Source organism: Lepisma saccharinum, chromosome 24 (genome assembly GCF_977018435.1).
Source record: "Lepisma saccharinum chromosome 24, izLepSacc3.1, whole genome shotgun sequence".
Classification (NCBI taxonomy): domain Eukaryota; kingdom Metazoa; phylum Arthropoda; class Insecta; order Zygentoma; family Lepismatidae; genus Lepisma; species Lepisma saccharinum.
In genome coordinates this window covers 26,144,788-26,171,424 of record NC_139252.1, presented here as the reverse complement: position 1 = coordinate 26,171,424, position 26,637 = coordinate 26,144,788, and the positions used below count along the sequence as shown (strand labels likewise).

The 26,637-nt window shown below is 36.4% G+C and overlaps 1 protein-coding gene across 5 annotated transcripts in view; it reads left to right on the top strand.

The window, feature by feature from the left end:
- The window catches only part of LOC145978077 (uncharacterized), an 84,692-nt gene extending 59,311 nt beyond the window's left edge, over positions 1–25,381 (top strand). Inside the window, exons 1-3 of one of the 5 annotated variants that reach the window (XM_083110492.1) lie at positions 7,141–7,211; positions 13,806–14,185; positions 23,974–25,381. In XM_083110492.1, coding sequence (XP_082966618.1) covers positions 13,811–14,185; positions 23,974–24,912 — 1,314 coding nt within the window. In that variant the 5' untranslated portion in view covers positions 7,141–7,211; positions 13,806–13,810 and the 3' untranslated portion in view covers positions 24,913–25,381. Of the gene's footprint in view, positions 1–7,140; positions 7,259–7,317; positions 7,476–13,805; positions 14,186–23,973 lie in introns of those variants that run through there. The other 4 variants (XM_083110493.1, XM_083110494.1, XM_083110491.1 and 1 more) reach the window with 4 other exon arrangements.
- Positions 25,382–26,637: the final 1,256 nt, after the last annotated feature.

Here is a 26,637-nt window from a genome sequence, read left to right as displayed (position 1 = left end):
ATGATAGGTGAGACATTTCAAGTGTGAAGAAAATCCATAAAAACAAGCAAATATATTAAATTTATTGAAATAATCAAAATATGAAACTCATTCAAGGAGACGCGGTGGTCTAGTCTGACAACCTCGTGGGAGATCCGGGTTCGATTCCCGGAATTGGTTAGAATTTATCCAGCCTTGTCTCCGCACCCAGCCTCATATCAATAGGTACCTGAGAGCAACCCTGGGGGATAAAGGCTGCCGGAGCATGGTGCTGATCACATCACCTGCAAAATGGCCGAGATCGAGAATGTGTGGGGCCCACCACACCACTACGTGTGCCTTCATGGCACGGTGCTATATGCACGGGGAAATTTACATTACCTTTACCTATGGAACTCACCCAGGATTATGATGAAGTGCGAGAATACATGTTGCTAAATTCCACTGAGTCTATGTTTTCGTTGAAAAGTAAGTTTATAGACATTCCAACACATTTATCACTTCTAGATGATTCACAAAGCACTTCTTCAACATTATTTAATGATGTGGATGCAGACTCAGCATCACTTGAGAGTTCACAAGGGGATGTGAAATCAGTACCGGGAAGAACCTTTACAATAAGGTCGGCATACTGCGACTAAGCAAGGAATTTTCACAATTCTCGCGAGAGTCACTGCGCGACTTCTTGCAAGAAAATTGCAAAATTGAACTTTGCGGCCGCTTACATTGTGTTTGGAATGTTGTGTTTTTATTCATGCTGCATGGGAATAATAATTCAAATTATTATTAGTAGTACTATTATTAAATGGTGTGACTCAGTTGTTAGCATATGCAGATGATGTAGACTTACTGAGGGATGATGTGAATACAATTAAGAATAATGCTAAAATATTTTTCAAAACTTCTAAAGAGATAGGTTTGGAAGTTAACAAAGAGAAAACTAAATATATGCTTACAGGCCGAAAACAAGTGTTAGGTAATAATCAAAATCTAATTATTGATAACAACTCGTTTGAACCCGTTTCCAAATTCAAATACTTAGGAGTAATATTAACAAATGAAAATTATATTAAAGAGCAAATAAAAAGTAGGCTTAATTCAGGAAATGCATGTTACTTCTCTCTTCATAAACTTTTGTCTTCTCGTTTAATATCTAAGAAACTAAAAGTTAAAATATACAAAACAGTAATTTTGCCTGTAGTATTATATGGATGTGAAACTTGGTCCCTTACATTGAAAGAGGAAAATAAATTGAGAGTATTTGAAAATAAGATCCTTAGGAAAATCTTTGGACCTAAAAGGGATGAGCAGACAGGTGAGTGGAGAAGGTTACATAATTTAGAAGTACATAATTTGTATTGATGTCCAGATATTATTAGAATAATTAAATCAAGAAGACTTAGGTGGGCAGGCCATGTGGCACGAATGGGAGAGGAAAGAGGAGTTTACAGGATTCTTGTTGGGAAACCTGATGGTAAGAGACCTGTAGGAAGGCCAAGACGAAGATGGAGGGACAACGTTGAGATGGACCTAAGGGGAATTGGTAGGGATGGAAAAGAGTATATAGAACTTGCTCAAGATAGGGAAAGATGGAAGGCCTGTGTTGCTGCAGCCATGAACCTTCGGGTTTAAGAAGGCTAGGGAGTTAGTTAGTTAGTTAGTATTATTATTATTATTACTGTCGCAGATCTGTGACAGTGATAAATTAGCCATTTTTATTTTTTTTCTACAGCATTTTCCATAATATTTCAAAAGCTCAAGGGAGTGTTTAAACCCTGTAACACCCCTTGCGTACGCCACTGTGTGACTCTGACATGCAATGCGCATATTGGAGTTTCTATTAAGAGGCCCGTAGCCAGGATTTTATTTCTGGGGGGCTCATCCCTTATAAGAACAGGCATCGCCAGAAATATTTGTAGAGGAGCAAATGCAATGCCTCTGATAAAACTTGATTAGTAGATAGGCCTATAATAATGATAATTATTACCACGGTTATAATTGTCATTTTACAATAATAACTGTTATAAGTTATTAAAAAGAAACCAATTTTAATGCAAATTTATTGTTATTATTATTACAATTTATTATTATTATTATTATATAAATGGAGAGAGAGTGCTACTCTATCTACCGTATCAGTGAATATCTAACACAATTGTTGTCCATTATTTTTCTTACATTTTGTACAGTTAGTGCACAGAAATTCATAGTTATTGTATATTATTATTATTATTAACTTTTACACATTCCGTTAAAAAAGGCTTTAAAAGATAAGGCCAAATTCTACTCATAAAGTTTATATTGTGTGTCCTCTCACAAAGAAAACTATACATTTGAGAGCTATGGATTCATTTTTTCTTTGGATTAAATGATAGAATATAAAAATATAACCACATACACTAAACTTGTTTCGATCTAATGTTTAATCCTGCTAAGGAAGTAAAATTAATTACCGTTATACATTATTTAAATTAGATATTTGTAGGATTTCTGGGGGCTTTAGCCCCCTTAGCCCTCCCCCTGGCTACGTGCCTGTTCTCTTATATACGTACTGCTTAATAAACTGGCCTTGCATCATAGGCAAAAGTTTTATAGTAACACGACAGATTGGTGAAAGAAGCGTTTCATCAAGAATTTCTACGCAGTAAGCATAAGTATAAAAGGCCAAAATTATCACTCGAAGGCAGGGCATCAAAATTACTGGAACTTCAATTTAAACAAACCCACCATGATAGTCCCCGTATCCTTCCAAGTGACAAAATCATCTCAACTAAGAGAACTAGGTACGAAGCTACGGTAAGATATCTGTATTTCTTATATAATTATTAATTTGAATTTAGATTGTATCAATATCAGCTGCTCTAACTGATCATATAATTTGATTTCATATGATTGACTTGATTTTCGTTATTTAGCGTCGCTTTTCTGCCTATATTGGCTAATCGCGACGACCCATACAGCTCAAATCTCCAAGGGATATCCACAAATGCCCAGATCAGATCCATGGATATATTATGGATATCAATTATACGTCCATGGGATATCCCGTCCTGGATATCCAGAGAATGAAATGTGTGCTCGAAGTGAGGAGGGATGCAGGAAGATGGTATCCCCCAGCTACCAAAATGTTTGCAAGGCATACCCCAATTGTCTCATTGTCACCATGTTAAACCATAGAAGCAGCTCCCCCCCCCCCCAGCTAACCCCAAGGCTCGACCAAAGATACCAGCAGCTAACATTTTCCACTTCAGACGCTGATGATGATATGATGAAATTAATGAAGGGACATTCACAAAGAACACCGATGCCCAGACCGGGATTCGAACCCGGCACCTCTGGAATCTTAGCGTGCTGACGTTGTACTAACCACGCCGCTACGAAGGTCGGCACTCTGACTGGTCAGTTTGCTTTGCACAACAATCTGTAGGTAATTAAATATCGATATCTCAGTGCAGATTGCGGCTCCACCATGTATTTACTTAATACATAAATCACCACATCTGCGATCTGCTGGCCAGAAGTTGAACGTTCCTGGTTTAAAGATGGTAAAAAATCAACGAGGGGAACTTTCCGGCCCCCAACTGCAGTGTTGATAAATTCTATTTCGGCTGTGAAGAGGGTTTGACACTCACACGACGCTGGTCTATTAATAGTCTTCATCCAGGGTTGGCGTCGTTGTCTTCTGCGAACAGCCGAGTCAATGTACTGTGGTCACATGGCTTCATTGGGAAACGTTTTGCTGGGTACAGGGTCAAGGAAGTTAGTAATAAGGTGTGTCTTATACAGCGTATATTGATGCACGTGTAGATTGAATTGTATCTTCTGCAAATATGCTGTATAAAGAAACAAACTGCCGGAGTACTTTTGTTGAGGCCAGTGTACAAAGTCTAATTAGTGATATTCAGGCGTCGCAACAGAAGGGGAAAGAGGTACGCTTTCGAACTCCCCCCCCCCCCCGCCCTGGAAAATGAAAATCAACAAAAAATTATTTATTTCATACATATAATTTCATTTCAGCCACAATAACATATGTTAATTATTGCATGGACATAATAACTTCAAATTGAAGCAATGTTTTTTGAGGTGACAACACCATTATGGGGAAAATGTGCCTTGTTTGCCCCCCTGGAAAAAAAATACCTTGCTGCAAAAAATTTCCGGCAAAGGTCCATGGGTGAGCGATATTGATAATAATGAAAACCTGAATAATGCAGGCTTGATTACATCAAATGCCAATAAACTTTTAGCAGGCTTCTATGAAACTATGTCAATGAAACTGAAGACTTCTATGGTGACTTGCTTGATTTTTGCTTACTTTGACCACATCAACCACATGTTTTGTCATTTGAAATGAACAAAGCTTATTTAGGTAGGCCAATGACATACATTGTTGTGTCTTACAAAAGAAGAAACAATTCTTAACAAAAATAATGACGAAAGAGAAATAACAGCCCCTGATCGAGACTATATCCAGTATATGAAAGTAAATGCGGCTTCTCATTCAGATTATCGACATGGCTTGTCTGTTGTAAACAATAACAGCCGTCTCACGTCAATACCAAACATTCTACGCTCAATATGACAACATAGTCTCACTAAGTCATAACTAGACCTCGCATTTTTAGGTTCTAAAAAGTGCCTTAAGGTTCCTAAAATAGCCTCCAAAAATCCTAAAATAGATTCAAAAAATTCTGAAATAGGTTTTAAAAATATCAAATTAGGCTCGAAAAATCCTGAAATATAGGTTCCAAAAAACTTAAATGGTACAAAATTTCTGAAAATTACTAATTAGATAGAATCGTTAAGAAAATTCACAAGAACCGTAAGAAATTTTAGTAGGTATAGACGTCTATATGGCAACCAAATGTTAATTTTCTAACCATGTTTTCATTTGTATGCATTCTTTTCAAAATTATCCACAAATTATCGTATTACTATACTTCTGATGTTAGCAAAAGTTACTTGTTGGTATGAAAAATGAATTACGTATGTAGCCTTGCTGCACAATATCAGGGAGACTACTCACCGGGAATTCTTTGAATTCCAGGAATTATGCGTGAATTATTGGTTCTGGGAATTAAGCGTGAAGAAAAGATACAAGCAGATGTCTTATTTGATCTTTTAAATACCTTTCAACTGAAATATAGGCAGTGGTGATACCAAAGGACTGAACTGACGCGCAAGTTAGTAAGACCATACGGATCAGAAGTTTGAACTTTGGACTGTGCAGGCAGTAGAGGCGATTGGGTGCCAAAACTGGGAAGTGGGGAGGGGGTGGCAAGGACAGTTTACTTTGTCTTAGTAGACAAGGCTTAGCATTAAGGATCCATGATGCGGGGTCAAAAAGTAGAGAGGAACTGTCCCATCCAATCGCCGCCAGTGTGTGCAGATATTAACAGTGGCATCAAGACATTTTGCTTAGAGCTTTGAAAAACATTATAAATTTGGAGGGAGTGGGGGTCGACAGAAAACATGTTTCAAACACGCCAGTCATTGAATTGTTTCGTTACCAAACCAAGTAAATACCTCTGAGAGGTGTAAAAATCATGTAAAACCTAAAGAAAAGGTTTAATTTAGGCACTTAAACCTAAAATAGGTTCTAACAAGCAAAAGTGGTTATTTTAGGCAGTAGCGTACGCAGGATTTCATCAAGGGGGGTGTTATCTCGAAAACTTTCTACAAATTCACATTACCATTGTTTTATTATACTTTAATTAATTAATAATAATAATAAATTAATTAATAATTCTTATAATTAATTAATTAGTTTAATTACTACTAATGCAGCTGCTATTTATGAAAGAAATAGAACAAAATTACAATTCTTTTGTTTCAAAATAATTGTCTAGTCAACGGTTATTTGTATATGATTAGTGAGACATTTTAAGTGTGAAGAAAATCCATAAAAACAAGCAAATATATTAAATTTATTGAAATAATCGAAATATGAAACTCATTCAAGGAGCCGCGCTGGTCTAGTCTGACAACTTCGTTGGATATCCGGGTTCGATTCCCGGAATTGGTTGGAATTTATCCAGCCTTGTCTCCGCACCCAGCCTATGGGTATCTGAGAGCAACCTTGGGGGATGAAGGCTGCCGGAGCATGGTGCTGATCACATCACCTGCAAAATAGTTCGAGATCAAGAATATTTGGGGCCCACCACACCACTATGTATGACTTCATGGCACGTTGCTATATACACGAGGGAATTTACATTACCTTTACCTATGGAACTCACCCAGGGTGATGATGAAGCGCGAGAATACATGTTGCTAAATTCCACTGAGTCTATGTTTTCGTTGTAAAGTAAGTTTATAGACATTCCAACACATTTATCCCTTCTAGGTGATTCACAAAAGACTTCTTCAACATTATTTAATGATGTGGATGTAGACTCAGCATCACTTGAGAGTTCACAAGGGGATGTGAAATCAGTACCGGGAAGAACGTTTGCAATAAGGACGAAGCAAGGAATTTTCACAATTCTCGCAAGAGTCACTGCGCGACTTTTTGCAAAAGAAAATTGCAAAATTGAACTTTGCGGCCGCTTAGATTGTGTTTGGAATGTTGTGTTTTTCTTCATGCTGCATGGGAATAATAATCCAAATTATTATTATTATTATTATTATTATTATTATTATTACTGTCGCAGATCTTTGACTGTGATAAATTAGCCATTTTTAATTTTTCCTACAGCATTTTCCATAATATTTCAAGAGCTCAAGGGGGGGGTTTAAACCCGGAAACCCCCCCCCTTGCGTACGCCACTGATTTTAGGCAGTATAAAACTTGGTCAGCTGTTGCATTTTTTAATGAAACGCTGACATAACTTGTTATTTCTTATTTATCTGCAAAGGAAAAAATTGCTTAAAAACCTAAAATCAGAGGTCTAGTCATAACGTAAATTTTGACAATGAAAGAGTTCTCGATGTTTTGGGTTGAAAGTAGATTTTGAAAAGTGGGCTCGAAATAAAATTAAGGGGTGAGCAAGCAGCGCTTCTCACCTTCCACCCCTTAGCCTCCCCCCTGTTAGTTTTCGCAAGGTAGCTAATACAATTTAAAGTTCGTGAAATTGATTGAAAGAAAACTGACTCTGGTTGAATTTCTGTGGCACTGCCAACCGTGATCAGTAACCCTGCTTCAGTCAACACGTTTTTCCGCAACTGAGGAACGAACACATTCTTGCATTCTGGTTCAGACGCAGAAGATTCCGAGGCCACGCTTCTTTCGTGTGAGTGGGTGGAGTGCTTTTATAGTGTTCATAGCCTTGACTTCAAGGCAAGTATCGAAGATCGTCAACTGTTTCACATGCTGTTCTTATGTTGTGAAATTTCAACGCATGCATGTCGTTTATCTCTCTATGGTTTGATAAATCTTAAGCCTAAACAGGGGCAGCTGGGTTCATCGTCAACGGGACTTTCTAAACCTGAAATGGTTACTGAATAAATTAGATGTAAGAAGTGCTAACCGCTTCAGTACACGATTCACGTTCTGGGTTCGTATACATTTTTTTAAACTTATTTTCCTGTTACTTTTGGCCAATCGCGACAATTATTGTTGACTTTTAAACACTTTCCTACGGGGGGCATCAAGGGAATGTCGCAGGCATCAAATTGTAATGCTAATAAAACCATGCGAATAGTTTTAAATTGCCCCTTACTTGTGTAATTAAATTAAATTATGCAATAATTTACATTTACAGCAAACTAAGGTGCATAAGCTTTTTACTGCATATGTATGGATGACATCATCAATGAAACTTTCTGTGGATTTCTCGTGTCCCTCAACCGTTGACACCTTCATACAAGCTTGAAGCGAGTCCTGATCACTGGCGTACGCAAAGGGGGCTGATGGGGCTACAGCCGCCAATCCAGAAATTTCGATAAAATCAAAATATTCAAATGAAAGCAGGAAAGAACTCAGGAAAAACGAAAGTGGTAACTGAAACCCTGCCTTAAAATGGCCCCCAATTACGATCTTTTGTCTGCACCCTTGAAAAAATTAGTTTCTACGTTAAATTAAATTGAATGAAAGTAGAACGGTGGCCATGTGGAACATGTTCTGTGATGGTGATTGTCTATTGTTTTGTGGTTCACATCTGTTCTCCCTCGCTATGCATGTGTTTGTTGTGGTGTTATACGGTGTGTATGGAACAGCCCGCAGAGTTCAAAACCGACCCTAATATATTTCCTAAGTGCAACACCGTTGCAGTTATCACAAAATAGCCTGCACCATTCGATTCCTCGTTGAAAGAGGGTGTAATTTGATATATCACATGACCATGTTGTCATTCGAAATAACAAAGTTTGATCCAATATTGCCACCGCCAAGATGGCGGACGACTGCAATAACGTCATAACGTTTCCCCCACCCCCCCAACATTGATACCATTTGACTTTAGATCAAACCTGTACGCAGTTTGTAAAATATTTAGCTCGATCCTGAGGAGTAGCTAGTATAGCACAGATAGATCAATCAGTCTCACATCTCTAATTATTTTCAAATCACAATATTTATTGTCTTGTTGAAGCCACAGCTTACATACAACACTTCTTTTTTCACGCGCTTCTCGTCCCTCAGTGAGATCAGCTGGAAAGACTGGAAGGGGCTACTCTAGCTGGCTTTTCCACCACCTCACCAGTTGCAGGTAGAAACGGCCGCCAGAAGGGAAAGGGAAAATTTCTGTTGCCTCCACGCCCCCCGCTGCAATGGTTGTGAAAGGTCATGGTTTATGCTACCCCGGTCTATCTGCTATAGAAACAGATAGGGGATGACAAAGCAAAATAAAAATAATGATTTTTAAATATTTTAGAGAAGAAGTAAAAAATCAGTCAGAATACACGCATATTTGAACGAAATTAGTCACTCGACGCCATAAAACAGGTAGAAATACGCAAGAGATTCGCTAAGTTTAGCGGATCGAAAGGAGAGCCCAGTTCTACTCCCCGTGCCCAGCCGTCCCGCTACTTTTCCTGTTTAGTGCAATGGTGTCAGGCGGGCCAACTCATCGCAGCAGGTCTGCGAATCCAAGGTCCTTCGACCGCTTTTCCTCCGCTCTTGAAGGTCTGGTCATAAGAGGCCTTTTTTCAGCCCTCTTGTTTACAAACACGGCAGGCTTTCAGTGACGTCATAAGTAAGCAAAAGCATAAATTTTCCCACGGTTAGTGCTAGAAAGAGCTGTGGAGGGGGGGGGGAGCAGTTCTGGATCCATTGCATTTCCTTCACAGTATTTCTCCTTTTCAATTTTTTTCTTTCTTTTGATCCTGCGGTTCAAATATCGTTTTCTGAAAATAATGTTCTTACTTTAAAAAAACCCGAAGTACTTTAATGTTGTTTTGTGTTTACTATGCTTACGAATGACAAGACTGATCAAGATTTTTGTTGTTACTTAGACACAACCTTTTCCCTAACATATCTTACTTTCCCACCAGGGATTGTCAACAACATCAGGATTACAGAAAATTTAAAAACTCGATTCGGAAATTTTACTACCCAGATTTCTGAGAGAGACGTTTAACAATTTTTCCATTTTTCGGGTAGAATTTAAGATAGTTTAGTCTGCCTTATTTTACGATCATATACAACGCAGAAGAAAATGAATTTGGCCATCTCTACTTCACACGTCTGTACGAACACTGTTATCATCATTATCAATGTAGAAATCTCCCCCTCCACGGTTGAAAGAATGACCCTAACGATTGGCAAGTCTTGCGATGACTACGTAAAAATGTCATGCTTCGCCATTTCTCTTCACCCATCTCATCACCATTCATACATAGTCGTGATTAGCCAAAAGTACAGAAAAAAGAAGTAAAATAAACCACACTCTGTCCCCTGAATCTTTGGAGCAATAGAACGAAAACAAGTCTCTGCACAATTAGTGACTCGGCTCGACCAATTAACTCATGAGAGGAGTGCATGGAGGGGAAACCGCTACTGCAGCTACCAGCCGTTTACAGCTGCGCGTACTGCTTCACTCCTCCCACTCGCTTTCTCCCCATATCTACCATTCTACGTGTCTTTGGTCCATGAATTCGTATCATTCTAGTGAATGATGGGATCGAGACCTACCACACCCACAATAAATCGATGGGTGATGTAGCTTATTCATCATTCATCCTCATAAATGATGAGAGCACTTGTCATTAAGATGACAAGTCTAAATGCTTAGCTGTGAAAGGTAAATCTGAAATAAAATCTCTAAGCAACTAGAAAAGACAATGGTCACTCATTCGGTTGTATGAACCTTCAAACCTGAATCATGCCTGTTGGTTGGATAAATACCTGTCTATCTGAAGAATGATAATGATGAATTTACAATGTCGTAGGATACGATTTATCTAAACTCTCTTTGGACTTCGTTGCTTGTTGACCAGCGACACTCTCACCTCTCCTCTCAAGTCTTCTCTCTCGACCTCCTCTCTATTTCAAATCCAAATCAAAAGTCCGTCCTCTCCCAGCCTGTCTACCCTCTAAAAACCCAGGCCATGGAGCTCTTCCTCCATGCCGAATCGTGAGTTTTCTTCCTGTTTATTGCAAACAGCTGACCACCTATTTTCCTAATCAAACTCCTGTTTCCTCAACACATCAGGAAGTTTTGCTTAACGCTTAACTGTGCAATATTGAAATACCACAGAGGGTAGATGACTGGTGTAAACAAGTGAATGCCCTGGTCAATATGAAGCTTCCAGAGAAGGTTTAAATAAAATACAATCTTATGGATTAATACGAATTCCTGAAACAGTATAAGTCGACAACATGCATCCAACCGAAAAATTATGAATGCTATGATTTTATTTTTGTTATTTAGTGTGGCTTTTCCTCCACCCTGAACTAACTGTGACGATGAGGATGATAAAATGAAATTGGTAATATTATAAAATGTCAAGATTGATGTGGTGTCTGCATTTTCTATTCTAACTAACTAACTAACTCTCTAGCCTTCTTAAACCCGAAGGTTCATGGCTGCAGCAACACAGGCCTTCCATCTTTCCCTATCTTGAGCAAGATCTATATACTCTTTTCCATCCCTACCAATTTCCCTTAGGTCTATCTGAACGTTGTCCCTCCATCTTCGTCTTGGCCTTCCTACAGGTCTCTTACCATCAGGTTTCCCAACAAGAATCCTGTAAACTCCTCTTTCCTCTCCCATTCGTGCCACATGGCCTGCCCACCTAAGTCTTCTTGATTTCATTATTCTAATAATATCTGGACATGAATACAAATTACGTAGTTCTAAATTATGTAACCTTCTCCACTCACCTGTCTCCTCATCCCTTTTAGGTCCAAATATTTTCCTAAGGATCTTATTTTCAAATACTCTCAATTTATGTTCCTCTTTCAATGTAAGGGACCAAGTTTCACATCCATATAATACTACAGGCAAAATTACTGTTTTGTATATTTTAACTTTTAGTTTCTTAGATATTAAACGAGAAGACAAAAGTTTATGAAGAGAGAAGTAACATGCATTTCCTGAATTAAGCCTACTTTTTATTTCCTCTTTAATATAATTTTCATTTGTTAATATTACTCCTAAGTATTTGAATTTGGAAACTGGTTCAAACGAGTTGTTATCAATAATTAGATTTTGATTATTACCTAACACTTGGTTTCGGCCTGTAAGCATATATTTAGTTCTCTCTTTGTTAACTTCCAAACCTATCTCTTTAGCAGTTTTGAAAAATATTTTAGCATTATTCTTAATTGTATTCACATCATCCCCCAGTAAGTCTACATCATCTGCATATGCTAACAACTGAGTCACACCATTTAATTTTAGTCCTTCTTTAGTTTCATTTACCTTCCATACAGCATATTCTAAGGCAAAATTAAAGAGCAATGGAGATAATGCATCTCCTTGTTTTAACCCATCATGAATTGTAAATTTGTCAGACATATTAATACCCACATGAATTTTACTTTCTGTTTCACTGGTGCATATTTTTATCATACTAACAAGCTTCTTAGGTATTCCAAACCCTACTAATATATTATATAATTTATCTCTTTTGACCGAATCATATTCTTTTTTGCAATCAATGAATAGCTGATGGACATTTTGATTATATTCCCACTTTTTTTCAAGTGTCTGTCTGATGTGAAAAATTTGATCTGTAGTTGATCTGTTACGTTTAAATTCACATTGATAATCACCTATAATTTCATTAGCATATGGTGTTAGTCTTGAAAAAAGAATGTTAGACAATATTTTGTATGTTGTTGAGAGTAGAGAAATTCCACGGTAATTATTGCAGTTCATTTTATCACCTTTTTTAAACACAGGAACAATTATGGATTCTTTCCACTGTTGAGGGATTTCTTCTTTATTCCATATTAAACAAATTAATTTATGAAATTTGACATATTAACGAATTTCCACCATATTTAATTAACTCAGCTGGTATTAAATCAATGCCAGGTGCTTTGTTATTCTTTAGCCTTTTAATAGCATGTTTAACTTCAGTCAAGTTAGGTTCTGGAACTAGAGGTTCTGCTGTGTGTACTTCATTTACTTCCGATTTATCTCCTACATGGACATTTAAAAGGTCATTAAAGTAGTTCTTCCATCTATTTAGAATATCGCTTGGGTCAGCTAGAAAATCACCGTCTTTATCTTTTATCAAGTTTACTTTAGGTTGCCACCCCTTTCTAAATTCATTTACACCTTTATATAAATCTCTGATATTTTTATTTTTGCTGTTTGTTTCAATTTCGTTAATTTTGCTTTAAAAGTAATCTCTTTTTTTACTTCTAAACATGCGGTTAACTTCTCGCTTTATTCTATTATAATTGTTTAGATTTCTATCATCAGAGTTATTTAACCACCTAAGTCTAGCCTGATCTCTTATTTCTATTAGATTATGACATTCAATATCAACCATGGCTTACTTTTTCTTGGTTTATGGTATCCTATACTTTATTTTGCTGCTGATTCTATTGCATTACGTATTTGCTCCCAATTCTTATTTACGTCTGTTTCATTTATATTTTCATCATCATTTAAATCCTGCAAAACATCAAATCTATTTGACAGTTTAATTTGGTAATCTTTCTTAATTCTTTCATCAGTAAACTTTCCTGTATCAAATTTTATAACTTTTAGATTTTGTTGCTTATGATTTATCACTGCGAGTCTTTCTCTTAATTTAGCAATTACTAAATAATGGTCACTGGCACAGTCAACGCCTCTATGTGTACGAACGTCAATTATACTAGTATGCCTTCTCTTATCAATGAGAATATGATCTATTTTCTATTCTACCATTCGAATTGATTAAAAGTTTTCTATCGTCACACAGAAATATAATTTTCTAATATTAAAACACTAATTTAAAGTTGTTCCTTCTACAGATGGTCATTTTAAACAAACTTTTTGCTTAATAATAACCCGTGGCTCAACAGCCTGTGAGAGCCAAGGCCTACCGACCGACTGCCGGCTTCACCCCCACTTGCGGAAGTGGGTGATCATCCAACCGGTTACGGGGTGACGTGTTGTCAGCACGACAAACCCCCAGTCCTTGTTGTAGGTTCCCATGACCGAGTTCAGCTACTTAAGACAGTATACACAGCTGGACTACCAAAAACAGTAGAAAACATTAGCAGTACAGTTCATCAACTGAAAACAGTAGGTGTTTCAAAACACCTATTGATCTACTAAAACAGTAGACAGAATTTTCAGTAGGGTAGGTAAGTAGATAGCTTAAATGTTATTTTTATTTAATGTAAAGTAACATATTGTGTATTAGTCAGCCTGTATGATACTATTAAAATCCTATGCATGGAATAAAGCATATTATACACTTAATTTGTGTGTCTTTTCCAGGTAATATGTCTGATGCAAAAACTGAAGAAAAGCTTAGTGCTCAGCCACAAGATGGCAAACAGCCGCTACCTGCACCAGATGTAAATGCAGCACAATCAACTGCTTCTCAAGCACCACCACAGTTAAAGTCTGCAGAACAAACCCAACCTCCGGATGCTTCAGTGTTTCAAATGCAAGCTCCCCTTGTTCCACAAGGAGCATCTGATGTGCAGCCGTGCAGTTTACCACCCAAAATTGAATCACCAGCTGATGCCACACCAGAAGCACCTGTGACTGATACAAAATCTACTGTGGTACCGATCCAGCAAGCACAGTTAGTTTCTACTCAGCCACCACAGACAGCACAGCAACAAGTAGCACCCAGCATGGTAACGAAAGAGGTATCTACATTTTTCTTGTATCCAATATGATGATAACAAAAAGGAAAGTTTTAATAGGTTGAAGAAAATGAGATAGAAACAGCAATATGCTATATTTCCAATCATGGTAATGACAATTGATTGATTGATTGATGTGCTTTATTTTACTTCACTTCTTGTGCCACTTTTGGCTAATTTGCAAAGATGAGAATGAGTGATGATATGATGAAACTGATGAATGGACACTAACAAACATCCATGCCCAGGCCAGGATTTGAACCTGGGACCCCTGGAGTCATAGTGCGATGTGCTAACCACTCCACCACGGTGCTTGCTATGGTAATGACAAGTTTGTTCCTTTTTTGGGGGGTTTAATTTTGTTGCATATCTTTCCATGACAAGCAATTTTTTCTCCTGGAGTAGAGTAAGATCAAGGGCTCAGATTTCATCCCCATTCGCAATGTCACCTTTCAAGTGCTGCATCCTGGTGGCAAATGTATGAAACTTTCATTAGGAAGCCCGAAGCAAGCTAGGTCTCTCACTTATCGCACAAGCTTCAACCAACCTCCTTGTCTTTTGGCTTCTCAGCAGTTTTTCGGAGCTTGACCAATTATGTTTTATTTATGCTAAGTGAACTAAACCTAACAAGAGTAACCTAACAATCAGGGTGGTTGGTTGAAGCTTGTGCAATGAGTAACACCCGCAAGGCTAGAAGTTTCAGAGTGCAAAAGTTTTGTAATTTGAATTCTTTATTTTGTTGGATTGAAAAAAGTTTTGTTATTGGGTCTGTCACATTTTTTGACATATATGTTATGTACTACCCCCCCCCCCCCCTTCAAAAGAACAACTTGCTGTGAGTAATTTATATTGTCCATTTTTAAGATTTGAATGTACCAGTCTCTGCAACACTTGAGAGACATCTTCTTTTCTTTTGTGCTGTTAGGCACCGGACTCCTCCAGCCATCTTCTAAATATTTTTATTTTCCTATCTTAAGATATTCTTTTTACTACCAATACAGTCTACCCTCTTTTAGTAACCATCTCCGACAGATATTGTTTCCATTCTATTCTAGATCTTTCTTTTCCTCTTCTGCCTTCTGTCCTTGCTTTCAGTATTTGCTTTCATTTTCTCTCATTCTAGTAACATGACCATACCAACTTAATGTCCTCTCCCTCACCTCCTATTTTGAAGCTGTTCCCTAATTTTAGTGTTTCTGACTATATGTCATCTAGTTTTATCTGCTACTCTTCTGAGGTATTTCATCTCTATTGCTATTAATATTTATGTTGGAGTCTTAAACTTTCTATCCCATAAAGCAATATTGGGATAGGCAAATGCCATATTGGAAAAGGCATGAAGCATGTGATGAAGCTTGGAACATAGTTTTTTTTTTTTGTCTCAGGAAATCCAACCATTTATTATGTGACATTGATTTTTTAACTTATTTCGAATGAGGAAACATAAACAATGGAATGCTGAAGCAATAACTGTTGCAGTGAAGGCCAAAAGAGAGAAAAATGAATATAAAATACAACAAAAACTTTTCTAATTATATTTAATCATCTCTCCCCATTGCGGAAATGCCAAAACATGCATTGGATGGCCAACAGTTTTCACAGCAGAACCAGAGAAAATGCTTGTGAACCAGTGGTGTATCCTGGATTATCATAAAGGGCATGCTGTACACACATTTTTTAAAACATATATGTTATGGAATGGGGGATAGCCTTATACGTATTCAATAGTTGACGATTTGCACATTAACATTACTAAATATTGCATAACGTATAAAGTAATGAAATATGGATAATAAGGTTCAAAACTCACCAGGTGTGAAAACTGTTGGCCATGCAATGCATGTTTGTTTGGCTTATGCAAATAACATAATAGTAGAGGCCTAAATTACAATCAGATATTCAGGAACAAAAGACCAGATTTAATTAAAATAATTTAAATGTAAATTCTGCTCTTCTGTTTTGAGTGGTAAATTTGCTTATAACATCTTCGTAAGGGCAATGCTTTAATTTTCAGAAGCAGCTCTTTTTCAATGGATAATATACCAAGCACACTTAATCTTTCTTGCGATTGGGTTGCTCTAATATAATTATTAATTCTTCTTAATGCTGAAAAAGATCGTTATACTGATACAGTTCAAGCTGGTATTGACAAAATGAGGCTAGCCAACTTTTAAGTTTCACTCATAATGTTATGAATATTGGTCGTGTTCATATATGGTATTAGTTCAGGTTTATTTTCAAACTCGGGGGAAGAATAGAGAGCAATCAACTCATTCTTTAGCTTTACAAGTCAAATAATAATAATACCGTATTTACGCATGTATAGTGCGTGTGCGTGAATAATGCACACTCTGGTTTTGGATGGGTAAAAGTGACAAAAAATTATATCTCGTATATAATGCACAGTACAATCCAGTTTCAAGAAATGGCTTTCTTAGTTGTAGGTTGTAAATGACGTCATACCCATTCAAATGCTCATTCCTTCTTTTTCAAAATATATACTTTTTCTTTCCGTGACTAATGTAACATTTATACGAGGCACATTCAGGACCTTCCAAATAGCAGTTAGCAGCACAAGATTTCTTCCATTAAGGAATTTACACACTCTACGTATGTCATATTATTTGGCCAGTAATACATTTTAATTTTTATTATCTTTTTCCTTACGTTTTCTTTCATCCAAAGTACCATAAAAATCAGAACGTTTCTTCATTTTTTGATGAACTTATTTCAACCGCATTTCACATTAGTGTCGTTATCTAGTGTGGAATACTGTTTCCATATTCAGAAACTGCAAGATTCAAGCTTTACAACGATATATAACATGATAGGGTTCCGTAAACATGAAAAATCAATGCAAGTGCACCAAAATCATGGAATGACCCTGTATGGTTTCATGTTGGGTGTCTGAATTATTCCGTGCATAATACGCACCACAGTTTTTGGGGGCAAATATTTTGGAAAAAAGTGCGTATTATACATGAGTAAATACGGTAATCCTGTATCACACCCTCTGTTTCATTTTCCGTCATTTTTTAAAAATATTTCGGGAAAATACTGCACTATGCCATGTGGAACTTTGAAAGAGGCCCAGAAATAAAAATAAACCGAACTTTAAACTAAATGTGCATTGCACTGTACCTCCAAGGGAAAAAATCAATCGCTGCCACCTCTTTGTTCAAAGAAACAACAAGCATGCTCTTCTCTGTAGCTGTCACCTCACCGCATGCAGCCAATGCGATATTCACGCATTGTGAGGGAGAAAAAGTGGAGAGGGGAGGGAAGATGCACGCGAGCAGCGCTTGCCCACGTTGAAATCTTCCTTCGCTGATGTGGTCCATCCGACAGCTTGCTCTGCGACGACATTAATGAGCATTTCTACATTCTAATTTCTTCATATAGGAGAAGTATTTATTTTACACGCTCAACTAAGCTTATATTACATTTCTTGGATCTGAAGTGAAAGAAAGTAATAATTATTTTCTTACAATTGACGCATGCATTGCATGCACCCAGAATACGCCTGTGTTGTGAACTATTGTTTGCTGATGGAAAGCAATTTATATGGATTTACTTCTGTAGATGTTTCTCATATAGGTTTTCAGCCAGTTTTCGAACACCATTTTCCTAATCTGTCCTAACATAAAATTATTGTGACTACAGGTAAAACAGCTGTAGACCAAGCAGCAATCACTGTAGTCATGTGCATGTCAGCAGCTGTGCAATATGTACAGCAAATGCTCATATTTCCACAGCTAAACTCGCAGAAGGAACTGATTGTAAGTTTCATCCTATCACATCCTTTCTCCAGATACACAAATACTGTAAAAACTTCCTTTCCTATTTCTACATATCTTTTACCAATTGTCCACAGTAATCCAATTGCATCTCATGTACCTTTTCTCTTTTTGAAACCAAACTGTTCTTCTTGTAACTCTCCATCAACCTTAGCATATAAAGCATCTATTTAATATTTGGAACATGGAGTGATGAATGAATGAATTTTAACAATAGCTTTTCTTCTCGATACCACTGAACATACATTTCTTAGAATTTTCCATGAAACAATGTCATTTTTTTGTAAAATAGATCATAATCGAAACACTCTTAACACACTGGAGTGGAAAATTGAGTTGACAGAAAGTCAACAAAATGCCCAAATGGAAGAAAAATGAACTTCACAAAAATTCCAAATTATTGGAACAGAAGAGGGTTGTGGAATACAGAATTATGAGAGGCATACTGGCCATTGTTGCATGAGGGCAAATGCTCCCTGGGCTCCACCTTCTACTAAAACAAGAACAACATGTAACACATAACAGAGGGAAATTTATCTTAGTTCTTGTTTGAATATGAAAAGCCTCGGGCACCCTTGAAAATATTTAGTGGGAAGTTACATTTTAAATACCTCATGTAAACAAGTATTAGTGGTACAAGTTCATGAATTGCCAAGTTTTATTATATGGCAATAAGAGGTAGACTGGCTGAGCAACTGAATCTTCCTACTGGTTTCATAATTATAGAGAATATACACTCTGTAAGTACACGACAAATGATGTAGAATGTTTTATTTCTGTTTATGACTATCTGCAAGCAAGTAAGTTATTTTGATATTTCAGATAAGATTCACATAGAAAGTTACCGTGTCCCTCTGAATAAACAGTACTTATTATTGCAGACTTATGATATACTAGCTGATTGCCTGGGTATTTATTTATCACAATCTTCTATTAGACAGCAAAATAATGAATTGCAACTATAGTGTAAAATTAACTTGGAGTTGAACGTCATTGGGAGTGTCACTATTCGTCTTAGTGATCCCGAAAACTATGGATTTCACACTAATATCGGTAGTTTTTGATTATGTTTACATGTCACCCCCTTCCCCCCCCTAGGGATGCCAGGGGTGTCTTATCCCCACAGTATTTCTTTCCAGATTGTAAGTGATGTGTGTTGAAATTACCGTGTTGCAGAGTCAGATGTATGAAGTATATTTGTTATCACTAGGGCCTGGGACTTTGTTTTAATATAATTTTCATTTGACATTGGATCGAATACTGGGGTGAGATCTTTATGTATCTGATGAAAATCAGCTCAAATGGATGAACTTGATAAGGTATATTTTGACATATTTTACCAATTTCGCATTTTTACAACATATTTCTTCAATTTTCTCATAATAAGACATATTTCTGTATAATTTCGTAATTGTCTGCATGTAATTGGTTATTTTATAATTTATTCTTTGTACCTTTATAGCAACGGATTATTATCGATGGCAGGATAAGGAAATTATAGATGAAGAAATTAAAAGCAGGTGCTGTTTTTTTTACCAACTAGTACAGATCAATAATTACCCCCCCCCCCATTTTTTATATCCCACCAATAATTGACAGCTATGCAAACATTATTAAGGAAAAGTGTCTCATTGTTGTGCGGGCATGGGGAAATAAACCAAGTTTCAATTGTTTTAATTTCTTTACTTTTTTTTCGCTTCTCACAACAATCAGTCAAAAGTAAAAATAACATTCGGTACATTACAGCCCCTACTCTTTCGGCAATCAAGTACGGGCGTTTCAAGATCACTTGTCACTTGAGCCAGGCACGTATCAATGTGTAGCAGTGTGAGTGAATAGAATGCCTCCTGTAAAGGAATCTATTGTGACGGGACTGAAGAACAATGTTAAACAATTTTGGAGTGATGTGTTCTCCACAGATGACAAGATTCTGTTTTGCAAGTTATGTGAAACCAGGGTAGGATATTCGAAGAGATCTTCAGTATTGCAGAATTTAGACACAACGAAACATCAAAATCTGTCTAAAAAAGTTGTGTTTGTGTACTGATGCCTAGATTTACCAGAGCTGTAGCAGGCTGCCAATTATGCTTTAGGTTTCACAAAGGTATCTGACATAATTGTAAATGAAACTTAGAATAATTGCAGCGAACCTCTTGTTATTTTCCGTATTTTCCCACTACATTCTTTGGTTAAAAGGATTCTGACTTAATTTAAAACCCAACCCCACCCTAATTGATCTTCCCTGGAAGATACTCACATCCCGTATAATGTGAAATTCGAAAGTACTCTTGTGCATATTTCTGCAGTTTTCTGACATATTTTTAATATTTCATGACATATTTTTCCATTTTTATGACATAATTGCATACATATTTTACAGTTTTATAGGACATTAAGCTCCAGACCCTAATCGTCACTTAAGACGAAACATTTTCTTTGTGCTATAACAGCATGTATTCATTATCTAACTTGTAAGATCGCCAAAAATTTGTAGAGGAAACAAGTGTCATGGCAAGGAAATTAATGTCAAGCAGATAAGAATTGAATATTTATTGAATAACAAAACATGATTTTAGATTCAGTTGACAAAATCTAAAGTTCCTGATTAATATTTTATGCATATTATCTCATAAGTAGTACGCAGTGGTGGGGGGGGCACCACTTTTGCCCCCTCACTATGCTAAACCTTATCCACAAAGGGAAATATACTATCTTTGCTCCCCAGTTTTGGCACCTCCCCCCCCCCCCAGGTTTCAGAACCCAAACGCCGCCACTGAGTAGTAGTGTGAATGAACCTTCTTTGGTACTGTCCTACAAAACCTTATAATCCCAATATCCAATAATTTTAATGGAAAGAAATAACCATTGATTTATACAAACACTAAACAAGTACATTTTCATTATTTAATTTTAGTTCTTGGTAAGTTTTTCAGGGGGGGGTCTGGACCCCCTTGGTTCCCCCCTTAAATACCTCCTTGACTCAAGGATTTTTCTTCTATCTTCCCATTCAAAATTAAGATGATGAATTAGGGAACTAATTTTTTTTAAACAAAAATGTGAGTTTGTTTACATATATATTTGTTATCTATTCACGAGAACATTTTTTTTAATTATATACCTTAGCTAGATATTTCAGGTATTAACAGGAATTTGGGCCCTTTACTCTAAATATATTGATTTTAATTATTATTATTATTATCATTATTGCCAGACATAACAAAATTGTTAGCATAATTAGCATGTACTACTAGATTCATATTCTAAAAAGGTAGGGTATATTTTGTTCTCTCCCATCATCCCTCATTCTCATCATCATGATTTACATTAATGGTTCTCAACCTACCTTCGGGACCTCGTGGCCTGGTAAATTCTCTGTTAAGGTCGTTACTCCAGTCCAAACAATTGTAGTTGTAAATATTTTTCTAACTTTCTATATTAATTAATATGTACCTTTGAAATTAAATATTAATATCGATTATGTCTAGGCTTGTTGACAATATAAAATTAGGTTAAAAATATTTGACAATGACTATAGGTCTCACCACGAAAACAGTCCAGTCAAGGTCAGAGCTTCTTCTTGCCTCCTCCACACCCCTGGCTCTTCAGGGTTGCTACACTTCTTCAAAGCTGTTCAGTCGACACTTCGCACATTGTACGTATGAAGTTGATTTCATCTGTTGAAATTGTTACTTATTGGCAACACTGTAGGTGGGTGGCGTGACCTTGACTGGACTGTTTTCGTGGCGAGAGCTCTAGATCTAATGGAATCTTCTAGTTTCCTGTGGCTAATACCATTTGATATCTGCTAATTTTCATTGGCATGTTGTGGCCTCCCCGATGGCACACTGGTAGCATCATCACCTTGTAATACCGGATACCAGATTCAATACCCAGTGGAGGAACATAGTGGTTCAGATCCCACTTTAAACTGTAGGTCCAGTCCCGATTTAGCCTTACTAGACATAAAGTTGGTGATAGGGTAGAAAAGAAACACAAAATAAGCAAATTGGAAATAGAGTTATTTGAAATATAGCATCAATGTTTTTTATCACTTCATTATGTTATTTTTTGTAAATTACATGGAAATTCGAATATATACAGAGCATTCCCTGACATTCTCTAGACTCGACGGCAAGCTGCTCGGCAACAGCGCTTGTCTTTACCGGTGAACGGGGTCCGCGACAGTCGGTAGAGTCGGCTATTAAAATTAAAGTTTTCATATTGTGTACTAACCTTGACTACAGAACGTATTGAAAATGATGTCCCTCTGCTGCAACACATTCCTGGCATCTCTGAAGGAAATTGGCATTTACACGTACAAGTTCGTCTACTGTAATTCTCCCGATTTCTCGTACAATACTCTATTTTACCTCACGGATGGTGCGGATTGTCTTTGTATACTTTATTTCCCCATTTTTCTTTCCACTTTGATTCAGAACTGTTACTCTAAACTTTATTACGAGGTTTAATATAACCGACTGTCGCGGACCCGTTCACTGGGAAAGACAAGCGCTGATGCAGGGCCGCTTGCTGTCGAGTCTTGTAGCGAATGTCAGGAAATGCTCTGTAGTTAATTAATGGTAGTATTAATGTCTTTCCTAGTTTTTCCATGCAGTTGAAATAAATTTCCTAATCACTTCCTAATATTCTGAGTAACTGAAAAATGATAATCTTTAAATACCACATGCTACCCCAATGATTCAAGTTAATATTTATTAAACACTATTAAAATATAGTATGTTAATAATTTTTTTTAAATAAAATATATGAAATATTATCAATAATAATCCCACTTAGGACAAAAAGTAAAATATGTTTATATTTTCTACATCTTAAACTGTAGGTCCTGCCCCAATGCGAAGTCCACTTTATGCACAGAGGCTAATCAAATTTTCTACATCCTTGCAATACAATAGACAGTATATTGTAGTCATGGACGTCTGAATGGTGGGGGTGGAAAATGAAAGTGAACCAAAAATTATGTATTTCATTTCAGCCACAATAATATATGTTAATTATTACATGAACATGATAAATTCAAATTGAAGCAATGTTTTTTGAGGGGACAACACTATTATGGGGGAAAATATCTGGCTTGCCCCTCCCTGGAAATATCCTGCAGATGCCCATGATTGTAGTATGTATTAGATAGGGTGACCATAATATTTTGCCCCCCAAGACGGAACATCCCAAAACCATTTTACACCCCCCAGCTTCCTGAAAAATAGGTCTAATTCATGTTGTTATTAACATATTATTATTATTATTTATTAAAGAATGGGTTACATGAATGATACATCATGAACAATAAATGAAACTCGATCTCTTGTTGCCAAAAAGTATTAAATATAATTATTATAATAATAATTATGGATTGATTGATTTGCTTTATTTTACTTCACTTCTTGTGCCACATTTGGCTAATTTGCGAAGATTAAGATGAGCGATGATATGATGAATGGACACTCACAAACATCCATGCTCAGGCAAGGATTCAAACCAATGTCCTATCCATTCCACCACGGGGGCCGGCATAATAATTATTATAATCTCAGTATGACTTACATAGTGTTGGTATGGCATACATAGCTGCTTTGCTATTGATCCCATGATGCTATGTCAACACTTTTTTTTCAGCTTGAATTTTGTCTCAAATTTAGAATTGGTTTTCCAGCTAACTCCTAGACTTTTATAAAATGGGACAAATAGTGTATTTTAATAACACCAATGAGATAACCGGGACATGCCTCTGAAATGGGACTATACCCATCAAAATGGGATGTATGGTCACCCTCCTATTCAGGTCTTTTTGCTCATCATTACAATGTTTACCTTTTAGGATTTAAAGGAGCATGTGTTTCACTGATTGGATATCTAATTTTTTTAAGAAATATATGCTCCGAAAAATGAAATAAATGAAAGTTTCATGAAATTATAATTTAGATTCGGTTAGATCTGTATATTATAATTATGCATATTATTTTTGTTTCACAGGTTGAAAGTTACAAACAACAAATATCCACTTTGCAAACAGATTGTTTGAGATACAAAACAGAGGTAAATTCTAAGGAGGAAGCAATGAAGGATATGAATGTGAAATGGGGTGAAAGAGAAAGTATTTGGAAAACCAAGGAAAAGGAACTATTAGAGAAAATTAACAGCTTAGAAAAGGTAAATCAAGAAGTCAGCAAATCAACCGAAACTGGCTGTGATGGACAGGCAAATGCAAATGCTGAGCTTAATTCAAAGATACAACACTTAGAACAGGAGCTGCAAGCAAGAACAGAAGAGAGAGAGAATTTTAAGAATAAGCTTCAAGCTGTTAAGGAAAAGTTAGCACAAGCCAAGCCACAGGAAGATGTACCAAGCCCAGCAGCAGTTTCCGTAGGTGTTGGTGAGGCTTCGGTCAAAGTTCACGACAAGAAGGAAGGTATAGAAGTGAGTCAGAGGAACGCTTGCGAAGGAACAGGTCCGAGTCATGCGAATCAGGAGAAATCAAGCGATGAATGCCAGAAAGAGAACATAGCCTTACGCAAACTCGTAGAAACTCTCAGCGAACAGCTCAAAGAGAAAATGAACATCAATTCCAACCACGAGAAGCAGAATAAGCACCTTTTAAGCCAAATAGTGTCGTTGAAGGAAGTTGTCGCCATCACAAAGGATTTGCTTAATATCAGAAACGTAGAAGCTAGCCAACTCCAGATAGAAATTGATAGCATGGAAGGTAAAATAAAAGCTGAGCGTGAAAGGCAAAACACAATGTTGTCTAAGATGGAGGAAGCAGTGAAAATCAATGGGGTTTTGAAGCAAGAATACGAAAAACAGTTACGAATGTTTGAAGAACTGAAACTTAAGTATGAAGAGAAGGTGATGCTACTGAAAGAAGAAAATCAGAAATTGCAGGATGCTTTGAAAATATCAAAATCGAATTGATGAAATAAACAGAAAACTTCTGTTATGTTTTCTTTCTTTCTTTGCACTATATTAAGAAACAATACTTTCATGCTTATATAAAAGTGGTTGCCATTAATTTACTATCTATTTATTATTATTTAAATAATATATGTTGAATGTGAATGTGCCAGTTTAGTTTAGTAAACAGCCTAAGAGTGATTAATATACATGTTGAATTTTATTATTTATAAATATGAAATGATATGTTATTCTCCTTTTCTATTAATTATTAAATTATATTTATTTTTAATTATAGCCAAACTTATGAATAACTCTGGCCAGGATAATTAAAAATGTATTTTATAGCCAAAGCAAGTGCCAAAATATTAAAATGTAGTAACTTTTAAATTGAATTTTACATGGAAGTGTAGCTTATTTTATACACAGATTATTGTATCAACATTGTTGTAAATTGCAAATTTCTACAATGTAACATATTTTAAATAAATGTTATAGTTCGGAGATGAAATTCTGATCTTATAATTTTATGGTATGTGAAAAAATGAGTACCTACAAGATTCAAGATTGTGCGACGCACCAATGACAATTGCACAAAGTACTTATGATGCTGATTCTATCGTGCAATTTCTCAATTGATTTGGCATTAAACCTTTTGGTATTCAGTTTACCTAGCTCTAAAACCAAACTGACATACAGCGTGTTCCGCTTAGAGGGATCGAGAAATAAATGCTCGCCGTTTAAAAATAGAGAAAGATATTTTTATGATTTTAATTTTACAAGATACAGAAACTCTCAGAGTTTATACACCAATAGTGAATACAATTGAGCAAGCATTTCAACAGATTGGATTGGATTGATTTGTTGTTTTAAGTCCACTTTATGCACAGTAAGGCTAATCGGGACTGGACCTACAGTTTAAAGTGGGATCCGAACCACTATGTGCCTCCACCAGGAATCGAACCCGGGACCCCTTGATTACAAGGCGACAATGCTACCACTGCGCTATCGGGGAGGCCAGCATTACAACGCATTACAAAAGCAGTTGCACCAGTCACTCTGCAGATGCTACAGAACACTTGATGGGAGCTTGAGTACCATTTAGATATCTGCATGGCAACTCAAGGCATGCACATCGAGTTGCATTGACCATTTTCCTAAACTCTAAGAGTTTCTACATAAAGATATGTGAAAAGGTATGTAAATAAACCATTATTTACACTTCAAATTATCAATTACTTCTCGATCCCTCTAAGAGGAACACAGATAGCATTTCACACTTTTCATCATGTTTCTAAATTTCACTTCCACTATATCCCAAAGATCACCATTGTCAAAAATAGTAGAAATAATAAAAAAGAACCAAAAAATCCATATCACAGTCACATGCCTACCTTCTGTCACATAAATTTTCTATTGAACTTCCTATCATAAATATCTTTTGTTAGCAGTAGGGCAGTAGAGCTAACCCAATGCAACTTTGGACCAAGACCAATACCACACTAAAACTCCTTACCAATTCCCATTTATACTTATACTTCAAACTGTAACAATTCGAAACAGTTCAGAATATTTATAAATTTTAATGTAGTATAATTTTCCTTTGAAACTATACCACATAAATCTCCCAGAGTTCTGCTTCAAAATATTCATAATTGTATGCGGGCAATTTTTCTTGTAGTGGCAACCTGTATGAGAAAGAGACAAGAAAGAAGATACATTGCTGGAATCATTTACAATCATTCA